Source organism: Gymnoscopelus microlampas, assembly GCF_963454915.1.
Source record: "Gymnoscopelus microlampas genome assembly, chromosome: 7".
NCBI lineage: Eukaryota > Metazoa > Chordata > Actinopteri > Myctophiformes > Myctophidae > Gymnoscopelus > Gymnoscopelus microlampas.
This window is the reverse complement of record NC_139944.1, coordinates 16,458,292-16,481,215: the sequence shown is the minus strand read 5'-3', so window position 1 is coordinate 16,481,215 and position 22,924 is coordinate 16,458,292. Positions and strand designations below refer to the sequence as shown.

Below are 22,924 nucleotides of genomic sequence, written 5' to 3'. Positions count from 1 at the left end.
TTTAATTCACCTTTCGTGTAATAGGCCCCCAGCCTGGTGTACTTTTCTAGTATTGTAAATGTTAGTCAGCAGTCTGTGGAACATCTGTATGAGTGAATGACCATTATACTATTGAATCTCAAAACGTACACACACACACACACACACACACACACACACTCTTGTATGGCTTGAAATGAACACCAGACCCTGCACACAGTCAATGAGAGAGAGATCAGATCTGTAGCCGGGCGATTAAAAATTCATCAGTGCTATTTTGGCTCGCCATAGAGAAAATAATGAGAGATGGAAACATGGTGTGGCTCAAAAAGTTTCAAATGATAACGGTAGATTTGGTACAACAATGGTAATTTAGAAAAATACTCCCACCGTTTACTGAGATTTGCACAGTGTAGACTATCGTTAACTTTATACTGGTCTTCTGTTTGTCATGTTTGTCCCCTGATCACCAGAATGAATGTGCATGGCATGCTTTACATTTCATTTTAAATATTTTGTACTAAATGTGAGGTGCAAGTGCCTTGCAGACGTTGAGCGAGGGGATAAAGAACACAAAAAAAATCCCTTAAAATATGTTTTATTAATTAGAAAAGAAAAAAAAGCACAAACGAAACAGCAGTGATTCAAAATGTACCCATAACTTACACAGTATAGTTTTTAAGGCATGGAGACATACATACAACCAGTTTTTGTAGGAATTAACAGTAGATTTATCAGAGCCAGCAGCTGTAGGAACAATTACAATAGATACTGAGTGAACAACAAAGCAAAGAAAATAATTTCTGCAGGTGTAAAAAGAAAACCAAACATTTAAGTGGCCTGAAGGCTTTACAAATCCTTTATCCTCCTAGTGCTCTTCATGACAAGTCATTTATATTTTTAAAAACTTTTTTTGACTGTAAAATGGCATGGTACTGTATTTTAATTACCTCTCCACTGTGCTTGACAAAAAAAATAAAGTAAACAATTTAACAAACTGCCAAATATGCTCAATAATCCTCGCAGGTTTTGTAGAGTTCTGTCTGACCTTTTGTGACCTTGTCCTGAATGAGCATGGTTGGAAGAGGAAATCTAGTTGATCTTATTTTATCAATCATTTCAATGTGATTTTAGTAAAGTTTTGTATTTTTTTATTTTAACAGGCAATCTGGATGGCTCTTATGTGGTAAACCAACCCTACCTATTTTTAAAAACAAGTGCAGAGAATTACATTGCCGTTGGGCAGAAACCTCTTATCTCTATATTTCAATTTTGTATGTTTTTACCCTACATTAATGCCCTACTTTGACATACTACAGTGTCACACAGAAGTTGCAAAACTAACAGAAGTCATGTCTGAGGAAGTGAAAGGCAGACAGAAAGCACATCACAGCTCTTTAAAAGTGGACAAAAGGATGACAGAGCTGTTTCTATATATGGCTCAGGATGAACTGTTCTCCAGTGATTGCTACTTAATTAAATAACATCTGACTCATCGTTGTCCAGCAGTACCAGCATGGTGGCCTTGCCAGCAACAAAAACAGCTCACGCATCAGTTTCAAAGTCAAAAATCTAATCCCAACTCCAACATAAATACATCAGCATTATTTTCAATGACATGCGTGGTAACCTCTGTAGATATAATAAAAAAAACTAAATCAACAAAAACGAAATCAACAAGAATCAATCACAGCAAAACACAATCAGTTTACATCACTGCTACAAGAATTAAGCAAAAGAAAAAAAGGACAGAGTAAAATCTTCAGTGTTAATTTAACTCGGATGGTGTACAAGTCCATTTGTATAATCTTGAATTAAATTAAGCTTTTTCTTCTTTTTTTTTTCTTTTTTCTTTTTTTACACAGTGTAGTAGTACATCCAATGCTGACAAGATAAGGCAGTATAAAGCATTCCCTTTCGCTTTGCCCGCAACCATTTCAGAGAACTCAATTGATGCCAGTCACAGGCTGTTCACACAGGCTGACTAGAAAAAGAAGCTCTCCTTTTCTCCAGTCTTTCCATCAAGATGACAGTGTCATTTCTAATGGTGAAAAGGCCATTCTCCAAACATTCCATGACGCCCAACTATTGTGCTTACGACTCCTCCTTACCATAGGAGTGTAAGTCTGGAGTTTCCTCCTCTACAAAAGGTCTCCAACACCAAACTGTGCTTATTATCATAACTTATACAATATGTTCCTGTACTCCTACAGATACGGCACCTCTATATATAAATGATTCCCTTAATATCTACAGCAATTAGCAACACACACACACACACACACAAACACGCAAACGCACACACACGCATACACGCGCACACACACACCTGAGGAGTTCTTTATGACCTGAGACGGTACAGTAGCTTCACCTGCTCTCGCAAAAACATCCTTGGAATAGAAACAACCGTGTTCAGTCTCTGCACTGACTGACTGACTTAACCAACCTGTGTAACTATTAACTACTAAATCTACAAGTAGAAAAATAAACTGTCCCTTTACAAATGTGCTGGACATGTACAAAAAAGGAAAACAAGAGAAGAAAAAAAAAGCTTCAAGCGTATAAAGAACTGCATATTGTCACCGTTGGGCAGAAACCTTGTAACTCCATATTTAAACTTTTTTCTTTTTGTAAATTAATGCCCTACTTCATCATACAAGAGTGTCTCACAAAAGCAGTGAAAATAGCTGAGCAGTGAAAATAGCCAATTAAATAACCGTTTAAAATAACAAAAAAATGAATGGTTTCAGACATACAAGGTTTTGACCCGACTGCAACAATATAAGGGGCCAAACGGCTCCATGGACTGTCTGAAGGCAAGTCCAGACAGACCTAGATTCATATTTAATAGTCATTTATTGAACTGCTTGTAAGAGATCGCTTTAGCCTGCCAGTAAATTGCAGAACCTCCTAATAATAATTGGATCCAGGTCTATGAACAGACCTTTGGGGGGAAAAGAAATTGCGAAAAAAAGTACACGGCAAAATTAGAAATCATATCAATAAAATCCCTCAACGTCTTAGATTTTTGTTCTTAACACCTGAATGAAATTCTCATATCTCAACATTCAAAAGACAAGTTATAATGTGACACATTATTTGAATTGCCAGAATGTAGGCCAATTATTACAGTATTCCCTTTGGTCACGCCAACCCCCCCCCCCCCTTAAAAACAACTTTGTTCGATACCAGTCTGTTTTTCATTTTCATTTCAAATGCCCCCCCCTCCCCCCAAAAAAATACATGAAAATGGGTTTACAATGACATGTCTAGCGAATATCTGGATTGAATGACTATATTTTCCCCACACTATTTTTGCGTAATGCCAAAACCTTGCAAGACTAGACAATTACTAGATTCATTTCTCATCCCCTTTCCAGACCCTGCATAGGAATGAGAGTGAGGATTAAGCACCAAAAATGTCTTGAGTACCAAAGAGCTTGCAACAGAACGTAAAAAGACGTTGTACCACAATAACAAGATAATAACAAATACTTAAGCCTAATTTATGCCCCGTCCCGTGACGGTGTAGCACGCCGATATGTTTGCTGCGAGACACCATCACGCGACTAAGTATGAATCGGGTTTTAGAGGTCTGAATTGCTCTTTCACAAACAGCACTATAGCATGTGTGCAAGCTTGGCAGAAAGCCTGGTAAAATAAGGAACAAAAAGAAAAAGCCACAATGTCTTTTGTTTTTAGGAGGGGATAATTACGCTCCAACTTGTTCTTGAACGTTGTTCTTGAAGTCTCCAGGCATGTGATGGGGCAGTGTAGACAGCTTGACGTTAAACTGAAGCGATAGATTCCATCAGTGACGTGATAGTTACTCCAAATACTCCAAGTTCTTGAAGCTTTAAGAGTTCTAAGTTCTAGCTGACAGTCTCTTTGTGGAAACCGTCACGAGACCTGACGCCGTGGCTTACAGAAGAAGAACATAATAATGTCAACGTTTAATGGAGTCGCGGGTTGTGTAAATACCGAAATGTGTGGCTGATATTTTTACGCTGTTACTGAAAACATATCCAATCTTAAAATCTCATGAATCAGTGCAAAATAACCTGTGAACTATTCTTGTAGGAAAACATGTATTTATATGTATCTATGTAAGATAAAATCTTGTGTTTAAGGATGATTTGTCCCAAAATGTCCTGGTGACATACTGTAGAATAGAAGAATGAGTTGAACCAAGAACCTCTGTTATGCTAGACATTGTGACGATATTTACGTTGACTCGCAGCGTTGCAGAGACTGTATAAAACGTACGTGGGATATCATCTCTACGGGCCCGGCGGCCCTCAGAAGTTCTGCTGGCGGCGTTTCTTGGCTTGGATGGCGTCCAGGATGGGCTGCCTCTTGGATTGGTAACGCTGGCGGATCTCCTCGATCTCCTGCTCCATCTGGGGGTCCAGAGAGGCCAGCCGCGACCGTAGCTCCTCCACCGTCCACGAACGCATCTGAACACAGAACACATGCAAACACGTGCACGTCAATATACTGTATGTTAATGTTTACATTACACAAGTAAACCTGAGTGTAAAATTGGTTGTGTGTGTACAAATATATACAGTTGTTGTCGGTTGGAAAGCTCATAATTATATGTCCAAAACGGTTACTTTTCAGGAGTCAACTTCAAAAATAGCACACAAAAACATAAAAAATAAATAGCAAGCCTTAAATGTTTTGGGCTTGACGATTCAATAGACAGACTCTTTGATGGGAAATGATCAGAGGCCAGAAAACAATCTGATCACAGATTGTCTTTATTTTCAACCCTGGCCATTTGGACGAGAGTAACCTGCATTTTTCGGCTGGGGGGAAAAAACTAACAATCAAACAAAACATTGGTGGATACTTGGCCTATATATGGTGTATCATTGTATATATATATATATACATATATCTCTGCTATCCAGCGCGAAACTGCTAACTCCAAAACGCTCATTGTTCAGGAAACGAAAAAACAAAATATACGTTTTTCAGAAAATGAAGAAAACCTTATATTTTTAAAACAAAGCAATACTACCTCATCAAAGTTGGTATAGTGACTGTATATATTATGAGATACTTGCATGTGTCATTCGATTATCAACACTTTACCCAAATCGTGGGTAAATCAACACTTTACCCAGCGCGAGTGGAGTTAGAAGTTTCAGACGAGCAAAAATCAAGCTGAAATGGAGTTAGGTGTCCAAACAACAGTAGCTCCACTCGCTGCTGAGAGAGAGGTTTCAAAAGGGTACAGATTCCCAAAAGCTAACAATGGATCTCCAAGCTCACAATGCATCACAACAACGTGTGAATTAATGCCCTGATGCTTCATGACACTTATTTTATAGGCCTACAACAATAAAAAGGACTTTAAATATTACAATAACTTCTGCTAAGAGATAGTAGAACACTAGCGCGACAGAAATGCTATGAACGTCTTTCTTCTTATCACAATGCTCTCCTCATTAAACACTTAATAGATTTTAGAAATATAATTACTTGTTTTCATAATATTAGCGTCAGTGCTGTTTGATAAACAGGTACACTGCATAGTTTTAACAGACTACGGGGAGTCTGTTTACGTGTTCCTCCTCCTCGTTCACTGCGCAACGCGCACTCACTGCTAATGCTGTGCTGTAGCACTGTGTAGAGGAGAGGGGGGAGTTGTTTGTTTTTGACGGACAGTTTGAGGATCCAATGGAGTTGGGAGTTTTCGTCTGAGGCGCTTTTTAATACTTTTCATTGGTTCAAATGTTTCGATTTTTTACACAGATGTGAAGGGTGTTCAATAGCGTCGATTTATGAAAAAAAAAAGAAAGATGAAAATGGAGTTAGCCGGTTCGTCCTGGACACCGACGATATGTTTTTTCATAAATTAAATTCCGACTTCGTCATGATACAGTATCACACAAAAGTAGTATCAAAGATAGCCAATCTACAAGCTGTCATGCAGAGTACAGACTGTCATAATTTATTATCAAAGTGCATCACAGTGGCACACAGTAGGAAGATTTAAGCACAAGTTAATTTTATGACATGAGAGGCCACAAGCAGAGATCCATATCTCTGCCACACAGTCTGGCTGCTCCAGAGCTTTTTCATGAAAACCTAAAAATATCTCACAATTGATAATAACATCAAAAGGGGGGATAATTTAAGTAACTAGGGTTAGCGTGCTTTTGGTAAATGCGCACTTAAAAATGCTCTGGACGCGCCTTCAAATATCTGCCATTGACAACATTACTATGTTGTGCTAATACATAGTCATTATTTACGAACATCAACCTTAGCCATTATCTTCGATATCTGATAGAGATGTAATAGTCAGAAGATAGACCTAATGCTCTCATTAATGGCCACTTTAGATAATCTTTTTCTAATTTTAATATATCTCAGTATTTATTGACAGCAGTTACTATTATATCTCACTATTGACAGCGGTTACTAAAGTGAAGTACTACTGTACAAGTGCATCAATGTTGCAACCCTGAGAGAGAACCTGATGCCTTCATTAACCCATTCAATCCTGGAACGCATCTGTGTCACTTAAGATTTATTTGGCTGTTCAAAAATAGAGGATATACAAGCTACAAGCTTGTAGATCTGCTATTTTGGAAAAATCGTGAACATTTTGTGCAAGGGTCACAGATGCGTTCCCGGATTGAATGGGTTAATGGCCACATAAGGCGGACAACCATCTTAGAATTACCTGGCCTCGGATCACTACGAGGGATCTATTCTGGGCTGTTATCTCCTGGCATCTGTTCAATGTGGTGTCTCTACGCCGAGGGTCTGATAGGGACACGTACAGGGCCTGCGTTTGGCTTGTCCCATGGGGGACCCCCGCCCCCTCCTCCTCCTCCTCCTCCTCCTCTCAGCTCTTACCAGCAGCACTCTACTCTGCTGCTATTTATTACTCACAATCAATGGAGCTAAAATAACACAGAATATCGTTACGGTCGGGCGGAAACCTTGTATGTCCACAAACTGTTTGCTTTTCAGGAGATGGACAGAAAGAAAAGCTGTGTTCCAAAATGTATCCAATGTAGTTATTATTATTTTAGTCACACTCTCTTAATACTTTAATTGATTTAATATTTATAAAACCCCCACACACACACACACACACACACACACTTAACCACTTTCACTTTAAAGATTTTGGCAAAAAATACCACATCTACAAAATAGCAGATCTCACAACGCGACGTGTTGTGAACCTTTAGATCGTCTGTTTTTGCTGCTTTCCGCTTATGAAAAAATTAAACGTAAAAAGTTGGAGTATGGAGATACAAGGTTTCTTCTCCCCGACAGCGACGATATCTTCCTCCCTGGATAGATCACTTTAGAGGATGAGAGGTCCTACTCTACGTTATGTCTGACCGCACCACAGCCAAGCTGTTAGTGATACTTTATAGTAGAATCTAAAAAAAAACATTATTTGTCATGACGTTAGTTTAACCCATTCAATCCAGGAACGTATCTGTGTCACTTTAGATTTCTGTGGCTATTCAAAAATAGCAGATATACAAGCCCATAGCGCTCATAACCCCCACATTGAAAAGTTCTTGGCTGCGGACCCCCCGTACCTGTTCCCTACCTCGACAAATGGATGCAAAGACACTATTAGATCCTGCTTGATGGGCAGAGTTTCCTCTTTTGTCAACCCTCAGGCCCCTGTCAGGGGCCCTGATTCAGCCCCTTTTTGACTATGCTTGCTCCCGTTGGTACTCCAACACCTCAGTGTCACTGAAGACTAAGCTTCAACCCTCCCAAAACAAACTGATTCGACTACTTCTCGGACTGGGGCCCATGACCCACCTCTCTCCCACTCACTTTGCCAGCCTAGGCTGGCTCAGGGTGGAAGACAGGGTTAAACAACTAAAAATGGGACTGGTCTTCAAAATTGTAAAATACAGATTTCCCCGAAATGCCCCCGATACCCGCATATCTGTATAAATACCTCGAAAAAGTTAGTGACACCCATAGTCACAAAACTAGAGGGAGCGTAAACAACAATCTGGTACCACCCACCCATAAAACAAACATGGGCAAATTCTCCTTCTACGGCACAGCCACCAAGGTATGGAATAGTCTACCCCCATCCCTCAAAAAATGCAGTTCGCTGGGCTCATTCAAAACAGCCCTAAAAACTCATCTTTCTGGAGGCCAAAAGAGGAGCTAGTACCAGTTTCCCTGTAGACAGACGACCCCCCTCCCCCTTTTTTTGTGTATATATATATAAATATATATATATATATACATATATATATATATTTTTTCTCTCTGTATATACTTTTTTTGTTGATATCGAACTGTTTGCTTGCTACTATATGTCTATGAAATGAATACCAAGGACCTCAACGGAAACTAGTCCGCAAGGACTTTTTTGGACGGACCTCTTAGACAAAAGTATTACAAATGTAACTGTGTTGTTTTACATTCTTTTTGCCAAATAATAATGTTCAATCAATCAATCAATCAGGTTAGCCTTTGTTATATGTCTCTGTTTGAGTTCAGCACCTGCCTTTAAATGGTTTATGGATGTGCATGACCGCCTCTGATCTTCGTTGAAGGTAATATATTTAATCATCATTTTGTGTTTTGTTAAACACTGATTCAAACATACATACAGTATCACATACATATTATTGCTATTGTACAGCAGACCTGAAGACCACATTCCAGTTCTGACAGAAAACCTTGTACAAACAGAGGTTGTGAGCGTATGATAAAACCGTTCTAAGCGGTTCCGGAACCGGCTCGAAATTCCATTTCCGGTTCCTCAATGTTGGATCCAGTTACGGATCACAACCCTAGTGCTCAGAACAGTTAGGATAGTTTACACAGGGAAGAATAACTAAATCTAACTTAATGCAAATCAGTTCAAATTATTTTAACACAAACAAAAAGTATTGAAAATGAATAATGTGGTTTCCTGCATTGTAACAGTCAATCTTAACGTTATAACTTTTAATTCAAGGTTCATTCATTAAAAGCATGTAGAGATGCAATGTAGTTAGACAACCTTGCAAGGTTGCTGTCAACCTTGTTTTCCTCCCTAGTGGCCAGCCGCGGTGCTACAGGAACAGGGTTGCGTGCATGTCTCATCTCATCTTTATTTTAAAATCACACAGTGGCCCTGTCATCTTCTTATTTTAGTTGTACTTCTCAGTTGGATGATCCACACGCAAATGATTTATTATTGAATTTCATGTAGTTTTTCGATATGGGTTGGAGACAAATTATATTTGCGTGACGATTTCTGTCCATCACAAATGTGTCCTTGGTGCATTTATACCTGGACTTGTTTTAGCAAGGAAGCATGCCGTTATCCTTGAGGGGATGTTAAGACTATTTTAACTCACTGAGTGCCAGAATTATTTCTGGCTATTTCTGGCCAGCACGATTTATTTATTTATTTTTTCAAAGTAAAAAAAAGTGTTTAGGAAGCGAGATACAGCCTTTTTCAGTAAGTTAAACAAGGAGTGGATGGAGCTGCACATCTTCAGATAATGATATCTTGGGTTCTGAACATTTTTTTCAAAAACAAAACAAACAAAAAAAAAATATATATACATTTTTTAAACTATTTTTTCAAAAACACGTGATTGGCACGTTGCACCATAGCGGTAAAACATGTGAAACACATGAATGGCACTCAATGAGTTAAGGCATCGGGGTGGCCTCAAGGTTATGTTGAAAGGTAAAGAAAAAGTCCATCACATGCATGCATTATTTAAAAAGACATGAGAGCAAACATCAAAACATACATCCATTTGACCAAGCTGTAACTGCCAAGACTTAATGGAAAAGTGGCTTTGCAAGCCACAAAGGACTGGGAGCCATGGTTGGACTGTTAAGAAACCCTTCAATCACACATGTACTGTACACACATGTGCACACACATGGCGGTTTTGCAAACGTTTGGGGCCACTGCACTACACATTACATTGAATCCATAACCCTTTACCTTAAACATAACCAACCTAACAGATTAACAGATGGATGTATAGAATGTAACTTTGCCCTGTGTTTACATAGCAAAACATAGCATGCATTTTTACCCATCATTTCCCTCTATACCAGCAGTTATCAGCCACATTCCTCTCTAGCAGTATTGTGATGTTTTCACTGTTTGTTTTGGTAGACAGGGATGTTTTTGGGCTACCAAAGCAAACAGTGAAAACACAGCGAGAGGGCAGTGTGTTTCTGCACGTAAACACCACAACACTACTCCAGTGGCTGAAGACTGTGGTGACATGAGAAAAGGGAGAGAGACAAAGACATAGCGAACAAGAGGTAGCAGCAACAGAAATAATAAATGGAATTGAATGGAAGCATATTGAAGGGCAGAGCAGAGTGCTGCAGTGACTGTCAGTGGCCTGTAGTTCATGTATAATGTACATTTGTGTGTGTGTGTGTGTGTGTGTGTGTGTGTGTGTGTGTGTGTGTGTGTGTGTGTGTGTGTGTGTGTGTGTGTGTGTGTGTGTGTGTTCGCTCTCTCTCTCTCCCTCCACATGTTGTATAGCTACCACAACACAAACAATGGAGTGCAGCAACTACATTATGAAGACTCATATAGGACAGGACTAAAAGGCTATGGAGTACTTTCCTTCTTGGCTGCAATCAGGCTTATGAACAAGCACTGAATAAATACACTGCAGCACGCACACACAGAACTTTTGTTCTTAACACAACTTAAAGGTAGGGTAAGTGATATTTTTTGGTTAAAACAAAAAGTATTTTGTTAAAAGGTTAGAATACTATATTCTGATAGTAATCATTGCTATATAGTGTTTTTTCAGTAACAGGTGTCTCCCTGTCTCTCCAGCTCTTTAATAAACAGAAAATAAATCTTTCGGTAGGTGTCAAAATCTCAGCCAATCAGGAGAAAGTACCCATTTTTAAGCTTAATTTGTATAGTGTTCCAGTTCCAATTTTGTCTGCTCATTGCTTAGTGTCATCACTTCCAATTTCACTTGTTTAATCTGTATCCTGATTGAGTTCTCTGTGAAACTGAACGGAAATGAAACTGAAACTGAAAGGAAAATGCATTTTCTGTTTAATAAAGAGGTGGAGAGACAAGGAGACTCCTAATACTGAACAAACACTCTGTAGCAATGAGTACTATCAGAATATAGAGCTATTTAACACTTATTTTAACCAACGCAAATCACTTACCCTACCTTTAACTCTATTCCCGATTTATTTCTCTGTGTGGTATGCACACACACCACATAAGACTTCTATCTTAGATAGGACATTTAGCACATACTATCTACACCAGTGATATTCAATTGGCGGCCCACGGGCACATCATTTTTTTTCATAATCTTGGATGGGTGGTTGTGGTTGTACAGGATGACCATTTTGAAAGTTACTGTTATCTGTTAAGTTATCTGATACTTTTAAATTTGAATCCTGAAAAGTATCATTTTTGGACATATGAAGGTTCCACCCAACAGAGACGATATATATTTTAACCACTCTCATCCCGGAGTCTGTATTTTGGGCATTATAAGCTAAATCTTGTAATTTAAATTAGTTCATTTATTTGTATTACTTTCCACAAATGTTCAAAGATTTTTGAAAATAGCAGGTCTGCAGTGAGCTTGTAGATCAGCTATTTTCACAATAAATGCAGGTGTGCCTTGAGATTCTGACCACCCCAAAAACATTGAAACCAGTACTAAATAATACACAGCAGAGATATTATACAGCCAGAATACTGTATGTCATCAAAGCCTGAGGCTTATGTAAGAGAGTATTCACCCCCTGAATGACACCTAAGGCAGTGGTTCTCAAACTTTTCCATGTCCCCAAAATGATATGTATTTGGCCACGGACCTCCATCTCAAAATATTTTGTTCCAGGGACCCCCAGAAGCAAACATTTGCATTACAAATGTTGGCTTTAAAAATATATATAAGCTCATAGCGCGGCACTCAGTGCCTCTCTATGAACTTGTATATCTGCTATTTTTGAATAGCCAAAGTATAAGTTAATGGTTAAAGTGGTTAACATGATGGTGACGCTATATTAATTTATTTAGCTGGGGACCGACTGGTACCCCGCCAAGGACACCTGGGGGTCCCCGGACCCCACTTTGCGAACCAATGACTTAAGGAATAAACATAAGACATGCATAGACAGACTGAACTATGAAAAAGTACCAAGTAAATGTATTTAACGCAGCTCAGCTACATCTTCTCTTCAGCCTGATTTGTTTTGTTGGGATTACATTTTGTTTTTATTGGGACATTATCATAGGCCACCAATGTTCATTTAGTTTGTCCTACCTGCATAAATTACAGATTTGCTGTCCATCTGTCAATGTTTTCATTTCAGTACTTTTTGTTTTCTTCTTTTGCTTCTGTGTTCTTTTAGGATCCAAATAAATAAACACGATGGCAACTTTTTATTTTGTTTTTTACCACTTGCCCTATACAGCAGAGCCTCTCAAACTTGTCTATGTGAAGGACAGCCATCTGAACATATTTTGTGTCAGTATACATTTATATTATATTATATTTTTGTTGATATTTTTGATAATTGCCCAGCCCTACCTCAGAAAATAAATTATTTTGTGGGTACACGAGGGAACACATACAGAGTTACAGACCCAAACATATACACCAGAAACACCACCACAGAGAGGGTTTTACGCAGGGTTGCCAGATCTGCTTATTATAATTTCCCCGCAAGACTTTATTTGAAAATAGCCGATCTACAAGCTCACAACGCGTCGCATCGCGACGCGTTGTGAGCTTGTAGATCTGCTATTTTCAAATAGCTGATGTATATGTTAAAGTGCTCACGTGGCGCTTCTTTGGGCTGGTTTTCCTGGACCTGGTTTCTTGTTTCTCTCACATAATCTGGCAACACCGTTGCACACTGGCTGTGCTCGCCATCAACATATTGCCCCAATAACAGAAATGGCTCCTGCTTACAAGTCTAAAATTAGAGCCCTCTCCTTACTGTCAGCACAGAGCTGTCAACAAGATACTTCAAAGTCATATAAAACTCCACAGAAGTCTAATGGAATGCACAAAGTACCAAAACATTGGATCTGTTTAATACTGCTATGTAGTGCACTACATCACAAACTTTTTCATGTCAAGGACCGAACAAATGATGTATCTGTATATGTATGTTTTCTGTAAATAATGTTAATATTTTAAGCACAGTGTTAGATTATAATGTAGAATATTCATGAGAACGCGTATTAATTACCCACACACAACTGCAAATGAGAAAATAACAGCGCTGGCTAGTGACCCAATTCTGTTCATGTACGGTGTGATGTTGCTATTGAAGATGATAGCGTGCTCATGTCACCTGCCACTGTGAGCTGCATCTATTAAACATGAGGCCATGTGTTACTGCATAAAAGTATAATACACCTTAGTGTGTGTGAGTGTGAGTGCTTTCATGCGTTTGACTGTGGTACAGCTACTGTAACATGACTTTTTTGTGTGTGACAGCGATTTCATAGTGATGTGTGTGTGTGTGTGTGTGTGTGTGTGTGTGTGTGTGTGTGTGTGTGCGTGTGCGTGTGTATCTTTATGTGACACAGAGACTGGGTGACACATTAAACGTAATGAAGTGTGTGTTATACATCAAATGAAGACCACTCAGTGTGTGCGATTGTATTAGAGTGGTGTGTGTACTGTACGTGTGTGAGTAACATGTTGTGTTATACGTCTACTAGCAGAAATGTCATGCGCGCGCGCGCACACACACACACACACACACACACACACACACACACACACACACACACACACACACACACACACACACACACTCTATTTAAGCATGACAGTCTATTCCCTTTGGGACCAAGGTGAAGCTGGGTAGATTACCTGGCTTCAAACTGATGCTTAGAGACACATATGTGACAACAACTAAATTAGCAGTTTGAGTAAGCTGCTTCCATGTCTCTGCAAAAAGATCTGTTTCTCAGTATTTCACGCAGCCCCACTATCTCTGCAGATGCAGTAGCATTGTTCTCTAGATACCTTTATTTCAGCCCTACTTTATTACCACAACAGGAGAATGTGATTAAAGTGAGTAATGGAAGAAGGTATAATGTGTGCCTCCCAACAACCAGTACTCTTGTTTACATGACATTTCTGAAATCGAGGTACTGCCAAAAGTGGAGAGAGCCAGGACACTAAGGCACAGTGGGTGACAAAAGTTTGTACACCGGATACAGTAAGTAATTAAGTAAGTGGTAATTAAGTGTACAGAAAAGTTTTAGAGAAGGTTAGGCTCTCACTCAGGCAAGTAACAAAACAAGCATATAATTATGCTTGTTTTGTTCAAATCAAAATCAACATTATCCTGAGCTTCTAGAAAGTCAGAGATAGGCACTTTGAAAGTGTGCATAACGGCACAGAATTTGTGGAGAAACCGAAGATGACCTCCCCATCTGGCTTACTTGTCATTTCTCTATTCCTGTGAGAATAAAATAAAATTACCCACACATGCACAATAGGAAAACTATTTATTATTTAAGCAACATTGCGGTCACATAGACCTTCATCAGGCATTCTTCAGGTGTTCCTAATGTGCAAGTGCAGACGGTATGCTGGTCATTTTATTTCATTCTCATACGTTGACCCCCGCCTACGCACCCGTCTCGAAGCCGATCAGGTATGCATAACACTTTGTTTCCTTCCATTCCCGTGAGGACATTGTAAACAATAAAGTTACACGGCACATTAAGTTTAACATAATCTAAATTCACTGGAGGTTGCTGAGACAGCCAACCGAAGAAAAAGTGTGGGTGTAATAGCACACTCGAAAAGCCCACTTGATGCACCTTTCCCAGCATTCCTCCTCCATGATCCCAAGTCACTGTCTAACTTGTTGAACAAGGCCTGACCACTGCCTGTCACCTTGGCTGGCCTTGGACTTCCCTTTTACTAGTACGTAAATCTACCATGTGGATTTCACCTGTGGAAGTTACAGCCCCTGTGGACTATGTGGTTGAACCTGATAGATATGTTGATAGTCTGTTTGCACATTACCTCATGTGGAATGTGCCGATACTCTTTAGCACCTTAATGTCTAATCTTGTGTACATACCTGCTGCTATATGGACCTAACGAAGTGCTACCACCTTTGTGTCTAACCTTATGCACCTTATGTCACCTCATGTACACACTGTACCAGCCAGATTATGCTACTGTATATGTAGAGATCTTCCTGAAAACAACAGAAACGATGGTGCTTGCACAAAAAAATAAATTCACCCACTTTTTCACACCTGTGATGTGACAAATGAAGTTGACTGTGATTCTAAGCAGACAGTGGATTTTAGAATCCATTAGCCACAACCTGTACTCACCACTTCCAGGTCTCCCTCTGTAGCCTGCTTGTTGTTTTCTCGTCCTCCTCCTCCTGCGTCGTTGTGACTGTTGGCCTCCTTCTCTTTCTGTTCAAAGTACTGCAGGAAGGACGGCTTTGCCGGCTGCATGGTCTCATCTCTCCCTGGACACACGAGGAGGCAAGGCACACGCATTGGTACAGCAGCACATTTCATAAACAATTCAAAGTGCTTTACGAGGCACAAAAAAGCATTTAAGGGGAAATAAAGAACAAGTATGAACGACTTAAACCCTCTAGTTGCAACAGTAGTTGGAGCGTTTTTTTTCTCCGTCTACACCCAATCTCTCCAAAAATGGAGGTGGTGCGCCTCATCTAGTATTTTAGTGCTCTGATCTTATCACACAGCCACACAGGACGCACTGTATGGCAACACCAGATGGAGGATTATGGACACAAAGCCGGACCTTAATGGAAACAACCCCTGAGGGCTTCTTTTGGTTATCCTTTTAGCATTCTTTTGTATAAATCTGTGCCACCGTGCCTTTTTTTGCAAACTGTTAATGAAGTATTCAACGAAAAATCTATCAAAAAAGCCAACGGTGAAGCAGCAATAAGTTAACAGTTGAGACTGACTACCCAAGTGTGTGTGTGCTTGTTAACGGTGTTTGAATAAGGAATTAAAAATATATATTCTAAGGTGTAAAATGCAGTAACAAAGGGACGTACATTACATGTAACATTTTGTCCTCACACCATCATCCAGAAATTGAAACAGGTGTTAACCTGCATATCCACATAATCTACAGTATATTACAAGCAACCACCATTACCTCCGGGTAAGATATCAGGAAGTGAAAGGTCAAATCCATAGCTCTGATGCCTGAGTGCTAAGAGTGCTAAGATTAAAAAACAAAAATATTTTAGAAAGTGAGAGTATCCTCCAAGGTTATCTGCTAGAATAGAATTTGCGATACAGCAGGAACTGTAGATAAGGTTTTGTGAATGCCTTTTTCCACACTGCGCGACACAATGGCCCATAGCTTTATTTAACTTTTGTAATTAACAACATCCATCATCATAGCAGTTTTCTTTGTAGATCTAATTTCAGATCTCTTTGGCAGAGGTCTTAAACAGTTGGGAGTGGAAGTTTGCCTGCTGGTCTTTTTGTCTTCCCTGAACAAACATGAAGAACAGACTTCTGAATAACAAAACCTTTTCAAAATGAATGACTTCATTGTTGATGTTGCCTCAGATCATTTCCATGATCAACATTAATAAAGGCTAGTGGCTAGGCCTGTCACAATTGTTACATAATGGCAATTATTTCAGATAATCACCGTTATTTTTGCAGAACCGTCATAATCGTATCCATGTTGAACAATGTTCATACATTATCAAATATATAAAAAAAAACTGCGTAAATACCGATCTACAAGGTGCAGATTGGCAATTTCCATTAATATGAAGTTATTAAATATGCCAATAATTTCTTTGTTTATTAAATAATCCATCCATATCCATCTATCTATTCTGGAGAGGATAGATTGACAGACTTACAACCGGAATTCTACAATAAATGCGCAAAAGCTGTCTGTCTGTCTGTAGTTCACGTATCTCGCCGTGCCTGGTGTCAAGTCGGTCAGATAGGACCGACCGATCCGACCGATATGCCCATATATGGGACCGACCGACATCAAACTCTCCGTGCGTATCACAGCGGACCCGAGGGCGTGATGCGCCTAGTGGGAAGTCGGTTGGATCATTGGATCTCCCAAAGAATATCAATAAATCTGCAAATCCCCTACGTATGATGTACGTCAGGGTACGTCACAGTAGACTCCATATTTAGGCATGCCTGACACCGAACTCCACATATGGGCTAAAGGAGGACAGTCAGAGAGACAGACGGACGGGCGGGCGGGCGGACGGGCGGGCGGGCGGACGGACGGACGGGTACAACAGGTACTCTGACAAGGGATATTGCATAACTGGGTGGGCATGCATTTCCAACGTGCATCGTTCCAGAGTAGGCCTGTGCCAAACGGCACCGGCCCAATATACATAATGATAGTTTATTTGATTCAGTCTTAATATCGATTCGTAATTTAAAGTCTACACAGTGGCTTTTAGCTTTCTCAGCATATATTACTCAACCGAAGTGCATGATGCAACCAAATGGCCTCTTTATTGATTCTCTCTTTTCCGCCAACAATATGGAGAATCTAAGCTCACAAATACTTCCTACTGTATAAGAAACAAGCAGTATGACTGGCACTCTCCTGTCTGCATTCCTAATTCTACTACAGTAAGAGCAAGGCATCCTGCCCGATACATTAGTACAGTTCAGCGCCTGATGCATGGCTTTAATAACCTACGGTGCTGTGGGCGAGAGTGCTTTTTGACAAAACATCTGAGTCTATAGGGTAAGATTCCATTGTGCTGACATTAAGTATACTGTACTGGCATTTAGCATTATTTAACATGATTAAAAAGGCAGCAGAGCTACTGCAGGGCAAGTCCAAGTCTCCAGGGGGTGATTTTAATGTGTACATAATGCGATAATAATGTTAAAACATTATTTATAATGCCCTGCCTATTTTATTCACTATGGCCCATGGTGCCTGTTGGGGTGTAGGAAGTGGTTGTGCAGGTGTGAAATGAGTCTCTGTGGTCTGATTTCTATAGTTTATGAACAATAGTTTCAACTTTACAGTGTCCTGAGTTAACACTGCTGCAGGTGTGCACTGCACTTCCATGATTAAAGGTATACAACAATATGACGTTTCCCTCAAAGTAATACGTGCATATAGAACTGTATATCAGATTGAAAAGCAATCTTCAAAGTAGTGTACGTATTGCATAGCCAAAAAGCCATAACACTTGTCAAGATGTTATGTGTATTTATGTGTGCTTGGTGTATAAGGAAGCCAGTCAAGTGTTTTCATGTAAAATGATCAAGGGGAAGATTTTATTGTGCTAATGTAAGGTCATCTTAAAAGACAACCATAATAGTGATGTGTAGTCATGTCATATCTACTCAATAACTAACTCCCACACATAATAAATAAGTTATGTGTATCCTAGATTACATTTAAGAAAATATTTGGAGAACTGAATGAGGACTGGATATGTTTGGTGGACCTCCAGGTTGTTGGCATTTCACTACATCTGACCATCCCCTGGGCCCAGTGTAAGGACCTCCAAATGAATATGTAGTTGGCCACGGACCCCCATCTGAAAATATTTTGTGCCATACAAGATTAGTGAATACGAAATGTGAAAAAAGACCATCTAGAAGCTCACAATGTGTCGCAATGTGTCGTGAGCTTGTAGATCGGCTATTTTCAAATAGCCGATGTATACAGGGTTAAAGTGATTTATTAACAAATTTACCGGGGACCCCCCGGAAACTCCCTCAAGGACCCCTGGCGGTCCCCAGGGTCTACTTAGTGAACCACTGCTCTAGCCTCTGGTTTAAAGCTTTTAAAAAAGAATAACTCTCTCCTTTCATCTCCTTTATAAAGTATAATTTATGTGTCTCTTCTACCCGACAGAGAATTAATAGCCGTCCATTTCCTCTCCAGCTAAGTGGCTAGAACTGTCAGCTCACTGCAAGTGCTTCCTGGATTCAATGCTTGAAGCTGGCCCATTCCATTCTATGTAATAATTCTAACCATGTTTTGAGTACAGTATGTGCTGTAGTCCACTGGTTCTCAAAGTGGGAGCTAAATGACTGGTAGTTAGGAACTAAATGGGCCCTTGTGGGTCTGCAACTCCCACCAATAAAGGGCTCGAGTTAACTCAGATTGGAGTTAAATTATTTAGGATTTTATTTTAAATTGTGTACTGGGGTTCCCAGAGCTACACATCGTTATCAAATGAGGTACTGTAGCCTAGTGCATATCAAACTGGGGGTCCTTCAAACTAAATAGGTTGTAAATCACTGAAGTAGTGCATTTACAGAGCAGTAGTGCGATTTATATGTAAGCTAGTGCGCCAGAACCGTCAACAGTCGATCTACAAGCTCACAAGCTTCGCACTGTGATGCTTGAGAGCTTGTACAGGAGTAGATCTGCTATTTGTTTGTGCACGTCCTGGCGTGCAACCAAATATAAATCAGGCATTACATTTACAAGCCAAAAGAAAGACATGCTGGCCTCTAACCAAATGACTGAAATCAGTCATGGTGATTGAGAACTTTAATCCATGGGTTCAAGGGCTTAAAGTAAGTATCCTCCCCGTTCCTCTGCCCACATTGTAATGATCTGTCCTTTCTAGGTCTTATCCTGATGAATGCTGCTGTGAAGTTTCTACACCAGAGAGGTTTAAAGCAGTGGTTCTCAAAGTGGGGTCCCAAGGGGTCGTTGGGGGGGGGTTGCAGGGGGTCCCCAGCAAAAGTACTGTCGTTAAAATCGCATCAAAATCATTTTAACCACTTTATCCATGTAGATGTTGGCTATTCAAAAATACCAGATCTACAAGCTCACAACGTGTCACTTTGTGACGTGCTGCGAGGCTTGTACATCTGCTATTTTTGAAACATTTTTGAAAAATGTTGAAAATGTTTGGAAAATGTTGATTCATTTTGAATGTTTTATATCTTCTCTTCTGGAAGATCTGGGGGGTCCCTGGCAAAAAAACATGTTCAGATGAGGTTCCGTGGCCAAATAAATATCAATGTTGGGGTCCTTGACACAAAACAGAACCACTGGTTCAGCATGCTCTGGTGCTCTTTCATCAGTAACGGTGTGCATATACACGAATCCACGGAGTGCTGCCCTGTAGGTGGCGCCGCCATTGCTGCGGTGTCAAACTCAGTCAGCTGCTGCTGCGGTTCTGTCCGTCTGTTCACGTTACTCTTTACCTGCTTGGCTGTTGGAGCAGCCATAAACTACACAGGTTCATCCCGATTTTCTGTACATCTTTGTAAAGTTAGTGTTAGTAAAAGTTAGTAAAAAGCAGGTAAAAGAGTAACGTGAGCAGTCAGTGACTGCAGCTGACTGACACCGCGCAGCAGCTGATCGAGTCTGACACCGCAGCAATGGCGGCGCCACCTACAGGGCAGCGCTCCGTGGATTCGTGTATACCCTGACCTACGTACACCATTCTCCTCAAGCCAAAAGTCTGTTTAATGAATTGTACTTGGTGAATAAAGTGATATATGTTCTCTAGGTGTGAATGTATTTGCAAGTCTGAGTGTTGGCCATGAATTAGACTGGCGATCTGTCAAAGCTGTCTCCCTGCCTGCCTGTCCAAATGAATGCTGGGAACATTAACTGAATTACACTGGTCAAGTGAGGTCGTGCCCCACGAAGTAACATTAGCGTTTTCTCACCGTCAGTTGATGCTTCATATCCATAAGATGTGACACGATATTAAACACGTCTATGGGAATTCAGAACGGAGGGGGGGAAACCGCAACCCAGGTAGGATGTGTAAATTACGTCAGACTTCGGTGCTCTATGTCACATGTATTGGAGGAGACATGTGGTTGTCTAGACATGTGGTTCTCAAATGTTTTCATGTCAAGGACACCCAAATAAATATGTACTTGGCAGCGGAACTCCATCGGAAAAGATTTTGTGCCAGGGACCCCCATAAGAGAGGATTTGTGTAAAAATGTTCAAAGCTATTCAAAAATGTTCAAAGATTTTCTAGATTTTTTCAAACTTTCACAACAAAAGCAGGTTTATTATTGTTTATCGGGTCCGGGTCGGGACCCATTCTATTACCGCGGGTCTCAGTTCAATTTATCATTGTGTAGAATACCTGGGTGGATATGAGAAGACCTCTTATCAGCACTGAACAGGACAGGACGTTGTTGTTGGGTGTTAAGATTCTATAGGAGTGGTAACAACACAGTCTTGTCTGTTTTAATTAGTCTTCTTTTTAAGTTTTGATTGAAATGGTTGTTTCTCGACGCAGTTTCATCGCTCCTGCTACCGGGAAGGCCTGTTTTAAATCATCTGCAAAGTAAAGTGCTGATCCGTTCCATCGATGTAACTCCCCTCCCTTTCTGATTAAAAAAACAAATGCTTCCATCCATTGATGAATGAACAGTAGTATAACTGTCAATGATCAAAATGGGTCTTCAGACCCGACAGGGTGTTTGAAAACATGCTTTGCCACTTTCCACAGGAGACATGGAATGTTTGGTCCATAAATAGTGATCACCCTAATGCTGCATTCACACTGGCAGCTACGAAGCTGCAGTCTACCATTTACCAGTCTCTTTTTTTTTTGGGGGGGGGGGGGGGGGGGGTTCTGCCTTTATTGATAGTATACACACAGTAGATTGACAGGAAATGGGGAAAGAGAGACGGGGAGTGACACACAGCAAAGGTCGTTCGGGATCGGGATTCGATCAGGATTCGAACCCGCGACACCCGAGTTCGAATCACGTCAGCAAAATGTAGCGGTGTAATAATTGGTAAATGAAAGCCATTTATTCGCCAAAGCACAACATTGCAGGGCCGGGGACTGTGTGTGGAGACAGAGTACTAGAACTAAATAATGTATCAGAGGCTACATTATGGTTCATTTGAATTCCTTTTAAAACAAACACAAGCTAAATTTGGTTAGAGCTAGGTGTGTGCCGATACACTAATTTCACGATACGATACACGATATTGGGCTCACGATATCGATACGATATGGCACTTTTTTATTATGAAACTATATGGGGGGGAAAAAAAGCTTATGAAAATATATGGGGGGGGGGGACCAAATGCAAACAAATACTTCTGTTTTTGCATTATTATTATTGTGCAAAAAAAAAGGCACACCTCTAGTTAGAGCCATATTCAATACTGTTGCTGTGTTATGGGTGTGCGTGCGTGTGTATCGAGGAATCCGAGTGTCCTTGCACATTAAGACCTGAGGCCGATTCTACAAATGCATTCTAAATCAGTAGTTTTCGTGCCAAGGAGTGTGAGAGAGTGTGTGTGTGTGTGTGTGTGTGTGTGTGTGTGTGTGTGTGTGTGTGTGTGTGTGTGTGTGTGTGTGTGTGTGTGGCTGATGGTTAATCAGTGCAAATGAAAAGGCTTCTTTTGTGCAGCTCCATTAGTAAGGATCAATATCTGATTTAATACATTATGCTGCACACACACACAGATGTGAAACACACACACACACACACAACAAAGTCATACACAGATACACACATCCACATGCGTGCACAGACACACCCACGCAGCACACATGCACGACACAAACATACACCCACACACACACACGTTTCTATTGATATACTTGTGAGGACATCAAAATCTTAGGACAGCATTGATAGCAGAAAAAAAAACAAAAAAATGTAGATCAGCTATTTTTAACTCATTCAGTGCCAAACTTATTTATTCATGTTAATGGAATTTTGGTTCTGAGTGCCACAGCCAAAATTCATTGTAAAAAAAAAGTGCTTAGGAAGCGAGATACAGCCTTTTTAAGTTATAGGTTAAACAAGGAGTGGATGGAGCAGCAAATCTTCAAATCATCATATCTTGGGTTCTGAACATGTTTTTCCCCAAAAAAAAAAAAAAAAAACTTTTATTTTGAATTTTTTTTTTTTTTTGAAAAAAATGTTATGACGGATTTGACGGATCGTGGCGCTCTGGGCGTC

The 22,924-nt window shown here is 40.1% G+C and overlaps 1 protein-coding gene across 2 annotated transcripts in view; it reads right to left on the bottom strand.

Moving 5' to 3' along the window:
- Positions 1-561: 561 nt before the first annotated feature.
- The window catches only part of LOC311048968 (serine/threonine-protein kinase 4-like), a 45,972-nt gene continuing 23,609 nt past the window's right edge, over positions 562-22,924 (bottom strand). For both annotated transcript variants that reach the window (XM_084062364.1, XM_084062365.1), the window contains exons 11-12: positions 15,329-15,471; positions 562-4,436 (exon numbers count right to left, since the gene is read on the bottom strand). In XM_084062364.1, coding sequence (XP_083918490.1) covers positions 4,278-4,436; positions 15,329-15,471 — 302 coding nt within the window. In that variant the 3' untranslated portion in view covers positions 562-4,277. The remainder of the gene's footprint in view (positions 4,437-15,328; positions 15,472-22,924) is intronic.